The sequence below is a fragment of the Thrips palmi genome, unplaced genomic scaffold (genome assembly GCF_012932325.1).
Source record: "Thrips palmi isolate BJ-2018 unplaced genomic scaffold, TpBJ-2018v1 HiC_scaffold_7, whole genome shotgun sequence".
In the NCBI taxonomy this organism is placed as follows: Eukaryota; Metazoa; Arthropoda; class Insecta; order Thysanoptera; family Thripidae; genus Thrips; species Thrips palmi.
The window spans coordinates 5,039,835-5,047,489 of NW_023144634.1; the positions used below are offsets into that span (position 1 = coordinate 5,039,835).

Sequence of the window (7,655 nt, forward strand, 5' to 3'; positions counted from 1 at the left end):
AGTCTGTACTTTCAGAGGTTTAATCGCTTTTTGGCCAACTTTGCGAGGCCCCTGTTCTCAAACTAGCTTCGTCAAAGCGTTTCTGAGGTGGAGCATAAAATGTCACTCTGATACAACCAAAGTGCAACTCTCTTGAATCACGCATAACGTACCGCCGAGGAGTCCAACACTCTGGTAATCGTGTGTGCACTTCGTCCAGTAATCATTGCCAAAACTGGCTATTTTCGATTTTCGCCGTTTTTATCGGATTTTAGGGGTTTTTCTTGTGAAAATAGGCTAATTATGGTCTTCGCTGGTAAAATTATAGAGTTTTTATTACTTTTGTAGGCAATCACTGGTGGTAATCAGTAATCCTGTGCCTGAGCTAAGTGGTAGACCCCTCGCGTAACGCTTGAATACGTTACGTTTGAAATGAAGCAGATACAAGGAACTCCCCAAGCATTTAAACAGAGGGAGCCTCTTACGCTTGATTTCAATCGTTAACTGATTCCACATGAAAACAGTGATTAGTTCTCTACGCATTGGTTTTTACCCGTGAGGGGTATTCTGAGTACTAGGACGTCAAGGGAGATTTATGAAAACAGCTAGATTTGACGCAATAGCCGCCAAAAGTCAGCAAAAATCAGACATTTCAAAATTTGAATCTTGACCAGTCTTGCGAGACCGATGCTGCCGAGGTGTGGCCTGAAGGAGCAGTATGGTCTTAAAATGAGTACTACTAGGACTTTGAGGGTGGTCCTAGCTTGCTTGGACGTAATGGCCAAAGTCAGCCAATTTGATTGAATCTAACATTTTGCCTTCACTTGCCTCATTTTTTCTTTTTGTTTAGAGAAAGAAAGGAAAACTCAGAGAGTTATAAAAAAATATTTATTTTGTTTACGATCACATGTTTTGACACATCCTGCGACAAGTTCCTGACTTACACAATTTTCAGCAAGTACAGTGTGCCACATTAAAACTATAGACAATAATAAATATTCGTGACAGTTTGGAGAAGGGTGGCACACTTGTACTCGTTCTCATCTTTTGTAACGTTTAACCAACGAACGGCACAGCACACAAATCAGAAGTTCATGCTGAGATCTTTGGGATAGCTGCTTGCACGGGGTTCCAGTCGCAGTCTACGCGTATGGTCCTGGAAGAAAAAAGCGCAATTTTTCATAAGCTTCACAGATTTACCAATTATGCTCTAGAGGGTATAAAGTTCTTGGTTTAGAAATTACCTCCTGAGCTGGCACCAGGGGAAGAGTAGCTGTCAGCACCGGCAGAACTGTAACTGCTGCTGCCACTGGAGGGGGCACCGTAGCTGGACGAGGGGGCTCCGTAGCTGGACGAGGGTGCGCCGTAGCTGGACGAAGGGGCACCATAGCTAGAGCTCAGACCGCTGCCTCCGTGGCTGCTGCCATGGCTGCTGCCGAAGCTGATGGAAGTGGACGGGCTGAAGCTGAAGCTGGAGCCGTGGCTACTGGAGCTGGAGGAGCTGTGGCTTGACGACGGGGCACCATAGCTCGATGACGGGGCGCCGTAGCTGGACGACGGGGCGCTGTAGCTTGACGAGGGCGCTCCGTAGCTCGACGACGGGGCGCTGAAGCTCGATGACCCGTGGCTGCCACCGAAGCTGGAGGACCCGTGGCTGCCCCCAAAGCTGGAGGACCCGTGGCTGCCCCCAAAGCTGGAGGACCCGTGGCTGCCCCCGAAGCTTGAAGACCCATGGCTGGAGGACGACGGAGCGCCGTAGCTGGAGGAGGGAGCACCGTAGCTTGACGACGGGGCACCGTAGCTTGAGGACGGGGCACCGTAGCTGGAGCTCAGGCTGCTACCGTGTCCTCCAGAGCTGAAGCTACTGGACCCAAAGCTGCTGTGACCGCCGGAGCCGAAGCTGGACGAAGGGGCACCGTAGCTGGAGCTCAGCCCACCGGAGCTGTGGCCACCGGAGCTGTGACCGCCGAAGCTGTGGCCACCAGAGCCGTGGCCACCGGAACCGAAACCACCTGAGCTGAATGACGGAGCACCGTAGCTAGAGGACGGTGGGCCGTAGCTGGACGAGGGTGGGCCATAGCTCGATGAAGGGGCACCGTAGCTGGAGCTCAATCCTCCGCTGCTGCCGTGACCACCCGAGCTGAAGCTGCTGAATCCGCTGTGGCCGCCCTTGAAGCCCTTAGAGCCACCGAAACCGCCCTTGAAAGAGCTGGAACATAAAGGGGTTGAATTAGATTCCTGTCAGAACGTTGTCTGTGTTAGGTGGTGAGCGAACCACGATGACATTCCTACCTGAAGCCCTTGGGAGGTCCGTAGCTGCTGCTGGGAGGTCCGTAGCTGCTGCTTGGGGGTCCATAGCTGCTGCTGGGCCTGCTGCTGGGCCTCTTGCTGAATCCACCGCTGCTGGGCTTGAAGCTGCTGAAGCTGGGAGCACCATAACTGCTGCTGGGGGGTCCGTAGCTGCTGCTGGGAGGTCCATAGCTGCTGCTGGGTGGTCCATGGCTGCTGGGGGGTCCGTAGCTGCTGCTCAGACCACCGCCAAATCCACCCTTACCACCGCCGAAACTGCCGCCGAAGCTGCTGCCGCCACCGTGACCGCCGTGGCCACCGCTGAACGATGATGGAGCCCCATAGCTGCTGCTGGGGCCGCTGCTGTGGCCGCCACCGTGGCCACCACCGTGTCCACCGCCGTGGCCGCCCCCGCTGCTGATGACGGAGCCGGTGAAGGTGGCGGGGCCGCCATGGCCGTGACTAAGGGTGGCGGTGAGGAAGCCGCCGCCACCGCCGCTACTGTGGCCGCCGCTGCTGTGGCCGCCGCTGCTGTGGCCGCCGCTGCTGTGGCCACCGCTGCTGTGGCCGCCGCCGAACGACGGGGCACCGTAGCTTGACGACGGAGGGCCATAGCTGGAAGACGGGGCGCCATAGCTAGACGATGGAGCTCCGTAACTCGACGACGGAGCGCCGTAGCTGGAGCTCAGGCCGCCACCTCCGCTGCTGTGCCCGCCAGAGAAGTCTCCGTCGCCAAAGTCACCGATGCCGCCGTGGCCGCCTCCGCCACCGCCGCCGAAGTCACCGCCTCCGCCGCTGCTGTAGCTGTCCAGGCCGGGAGCGCCATAACCTGGGGGCAAGGAATCGCACGGTTACTACGGCAGCAACAAAAACAACATGACAGTCATCGTGAGACGCGCGGAAAGACAGGCCTCTATGGCATCCCGGCCCGCTGCCACCAGCCTCGGGCACGGAGCACTTTCGCTCTCATCGGCGTTCGAGAAGGGCACACGCGCTCGACCCGATCCCTAGAATGTGTGTGTGTGTGTGTGTGTGTGTGTGTGTGTGTGTGTGTGTGTGAATGTGTGTGTGGAGGGGACTGGTACGAGGCGCACTGCCTGGCGGCGCCGATACGAACTTAACATTCAGATTATGCGAAACTATTGCCCTCCACTGCTTTCGCTCTCGTCTGGCAGAGCTAAGGCATGCCTGGCGAATGAGGCGGCCGACGACGTGGAAAGAAAGACGGAAGGAAGGAAGAAAAGAAGGAAGGAGGATTTGGAGGGTTTCTCTCTCCGTACGCTTGCATGGACACGTGCATTATGTGATGCGAGACGCGGCCCGACTACATTAGGCGGCCTCGCCATCATCATTGCGTATTTGGGGAAGGGCCGGGCCGGGCCGGCCGACCGCAGTCGGTTTTAATTACCATTCAGTTGGAGAAAGGTCCAGCCTCGTATGAGGCAAGATTTTGCGGAAAAATTAAAAATGGCTGAGTGTTTTTTTTTCTGGAAGATTTCTTTTTTAATGAACATGACGTGACTTCATCAAATGGATGATACGTGACGTAATGATGCTTGAAGACAGAAGAAAAAGACAGTAGTTAAGATGGTTTAAGTGTTTGACCCCGTGCCACTTATTTCCGTGAAATCCAAAAAAACTTCCTGAGAGTGTTTCCTAATCGGGAGACGCGATGCCTGAATCAAAGAGAAATCCACACCACTCACTTAGCGCGATGGCGCTCCATTATCTCGCGGCAATCATCGACAAATTGAGATTGAGACGCCTCCCGTCTCTCTCTGGCGGCGTTCGTTATCAACACAATTTGCTAGAAACTTTTTTTTTTTAAATGAAAATTAAGTGTGAGGAAAAATACACAGAAGGAAATGGTCGCCCATTATCGACACACACCTGCATGCCTTTGTTTCTGTTGCCCACCTTTTTTTAATCCGGAGAAAGTCCGCCTGACAGCTCCAAATCCGAATCTGAATCTATATCACCGAAGGATAGGTTTATTACACGGCCCGAGGCTGCATAGACTGAGAGTCGTTTCCGTCGCTCTGTCTCTCTCACGATGGACGTCTATCAGTGTGAGAGCAACGAAAACGACTCTCAGACTCCTGCAGGCGGGCCGCGGCGCCGGCGTCCAGGCCGTGTTCTTGACCTTGTGACACTGGGCGGACCGGGGCGGACCCCGTCCAGCCGGCCGGCCGGCGGACTGGCCGCCAGCGCGCCAGCGGTGCAGTGGTTGCACCTGCCTGGCAGCTCGCCGGTACATCTCTCTCCCTCCCTCTCTCCTCTCCTTGTCTAGGGTGTCGTTTCGCCGTAAAACGTGTCGAGAATATCAGGGCGCCGCGTGCGGCCGCGTGGCCGCGCCTCCACGACAAACGGAAGGCGAACCGAGGCCGAGTTACGCTGCCCGCACTCGTTCGACGCTTTTTAAAAGGAATTGTAAAAATAATTAGCCCCGCCGGGATGACACAGTGGCCCGGATTAAGACACGCGAGAACTAGGCGGGGCTTTTTGTCAGTTTTTTTCCCCTCCTTGGACTTGAACAGGCGAAGAAACCACCGCGGCGTTCGGCAGCGGCACGTCGTCTGGGATCACACGGGTGAAAGAGAGATTCGAGAGGAAGAGAGAGAGGGGGCTGACTTTCCTGACGCAAAAACTCGAACAGGCCTGGCCGTTTACGCGCATGGAGCGGTGCGGGAATGAATGGGACGCCCTGCCGGGTAGGCAGCCACCGGGCACTACCACCCCGCCGGCGTGAATCACTTTTTGCCTCAAAGACACAGCGAACAATAATGGCTATTACGGCCAATAAACTCGGGAACATCATTCACAACACCCGCCTCGTGTAGAGGCTCTTTCACACAGACACACACACTCGCGCAACACTCACTCACACACCTTCTCGCTCGCGTTGATGGTTCCGGTTTGAAAGTGAACCTTGCACTTCAACCAACACATAACCTGATGATCATGCGAATGTGTGGTGGGTCCGTGCTGCCCGCACGTTTACGTGTGTGTGTGTGTGTGTGTGTGTGTGTGTGTCGGCGTGTGAGTGTGTGGAGTGAAAGGACGTGATGGGGACAGACGAACAAATCAAGGGGGGCGCCGCGAGACAGTAAAACGCAGTATGCAACACGATGCAGTGGCGATGGCCCATGCCAGGCCGTGCCAGTCCATGCGGGGGAAAGCGACGAGCAGTTTACGAAAGGTCACGGGTTCGAGTCCCACCGAAGGCGCCACTTAAATTCGCGCCTTTAAGGCCCCCTTTTTTATGGGAACTCCGTGGAGGCGGTGAAACCAATCACAGCGAACGAGATAAGGAAATGGCAGGTATTGGGCAGTGAGTCGAAAATAGATATTTTTTTACCGGCCCTCTGGCGGGAATCGAACCCGGGCCGCTGCCAGCAAGAGGCGCGGTGCAGCTGGCCGGCTGCAGTGGGACTCTGTTCGGACACTCCAGCCTTGCAGCGAGAAAGTCTCCCCGGACTCCCACCCGGCGGCGCACGGCGGCACGGCGGGGACATCACATGCTGGACTAGGCGTCGCCTAGGCCGGGGCGTGGCTGGAATCGGCCCGCCCGTTTTCTCTGAGTGTCGCCAGCCAGCTCACTTTTGCGCCAAACTGTTTCCGTTGCGGCCGGCCTGGTGTCCCGGCACCGCACAGTGGGCCAGAAGACACGTGGAGGCGGCCAAAACTCTAGTAGGCGCTTTCGAGCTCCGGAGTTGCTAAATGGGACCCAAACCGAACGCGTGACCCCACCAATGGATTCCTTGTTCGGAGAGCAATCCATTGGTGGGGTTCGAGTCCCATTTAGCGACTCTAGAGCTCAAAACGCGTTTAGAGGTTTGGCCGCCTCCACCGGTCCTCTGGCCCACTGTACGCCCCACACGAGAGCCAAAAGCTCAACTGAGTCAGTGGCAAGGCTTCTTGACCCACCCCCTGTGGCGTGCCCGGACCGGATGGCCGAACCAGACCTCCCGGTGCACACTGCACTCGCCCTGCATTCGGTTGCATTCGATTGCATTCGATTGCATGCAATTAGGCAAGCCGGCGGTCGGACACGCGACCCGACGTGCCACGGGGTGGCTTGCCGGTCTGCATGCAACGCCGCAGTCCTTGTTGCAAAGCACTGCAAAGCATTGCCAAGCTGGTGCACTGCGATCCGCAAAGATCAGCCACGCGAAGCGACGCGCGGCTCCGATCGTCCCGACAGGATGCACTCGATTAGCCGCACTGGAAAACGCTGGCCGGCGTCGGATTCAAATTAGAAGGCGCGGAGCGCATCGTGCGCATCGCGCACATCGTGCATCGAGTCCGTCATCCATCCGCAGGACGGCCATCCGTGGCGCAATCATTGTGTTCATTCAAAAGGTTTCTGCGGCGGAGGAAGCGCGCCGGGAGGCAGCCACGCACAATGACCGGATAAAACAACTCCTCAGTGCAAATCCCTTTGGCGCGGCGCGTTTGGAAACAAGTTGGGAATGGACTCACTGGACGAGGGCGGTGGCTCCGCGAAGACGCAGTTGGTCGCCACGAGCAGCACCAGCGCCGCGGTCCTCCAGGTCTGGAAAAGAGACAGATGTCACTTGCTTTCAGAGCAGGTCAGTTTCGCGGTCACTCACACTCACTCACACACACACACACATACACACGCACTCGTGCGGTGACTCACACGCGCCCACACTCGCACACTAGTACACTGGGGCGCGCGGGACCGGTCCCGGCTGAAAGCGAGAGTGGATTGGCCGTGCGGCGCCGTGCGGCCGTTCGTCTTGGGCTGCAGAGGCTGCAGTCGGTGTTCCGCGCGGGCGGCACTGCAGGGCCGAGGGCAGGCCGAGGGCAGGCAGGCACTGCCACTGCACTGTTGGGACACGTTCCAGCGCCGTGAACACAATGCACAGTGCAGCAGGCAGCAGAAGCCCGAACCGACTGGGCACGATTGGAAGAAGCAAACCCAACGGCACTGGCACACGCTTGCGATTTCGTTCTCGCGTCTCCGCAACATTCACACACTGTCCGCGCGGGGCGTCCCTGTCGCTGGAGTCCGGCTTGAGTCTTGGGTCACAGTCACTGAGGCACTTGTCACTTAATCCAGGGCGATGCTGTAGCCATGCTGCAGTCCGGGCGGTCCGAGGGCGGCCGATGCACCGACTTACCGGAGCCATGTTGCGTCCTGGTCGGCGAGCACAAACACACAGGATGCCCGGGCTGGCGGCGGGACCCTTATATCCCCTGACCTTGCCTGGGCCGCCTGGCGTCGTCGGCGTGGTGGTGCCGACGCCGTGGTGGTGGCGGCAGGCGGCTGCCCTCCCCTCCAGCGAGGGGAGACTCCAGGGCGCCTGGACCGCCGCCACGACGCCGCGGTCCTGGCCGCGCCCCCACCGGCCGAGCCCCCT

The 7,655-nt window shown here is 57.6% G+C and overlaps 1 protein-coding gene across 1 annotated transcript; it reads right to left on the reverse strand.

Moving 5' to 3' along the window:
- Nucleotides 1–848: 848 nt before the first annotated feature.
- Nucleotides 849–7,443, reverse strand: LOC117652296 (pro-resilin-like). The gene is made up of 6 exons (XM_034397101.1): nucleotides 7,416–7,443; nucleotides 6,751–6,823; nucleotides 2,851–3,097; nucleotides 2,272–2,685; nucleotides 1,224–2,188; nucleotides 849–1,135 (listed from the first exon to the last, which is right to left on the reverse strand). The coding sequence occupies exons 1-6, from the start codon at nucleotides 7,422–7,424 to the stop codon at nucleotides 1,122–1,124; spliced, it is 1,722 nt and encodes a 573-aa protein (XP_034252992.1). The 5' UTR covers nucleotides 7,425–7,443; the 3' UTR covers nucleotides 849–1,121.
- Between the last annotated feature and the right edge of the window lie 212 nt (nucleotides 7,444–7,655).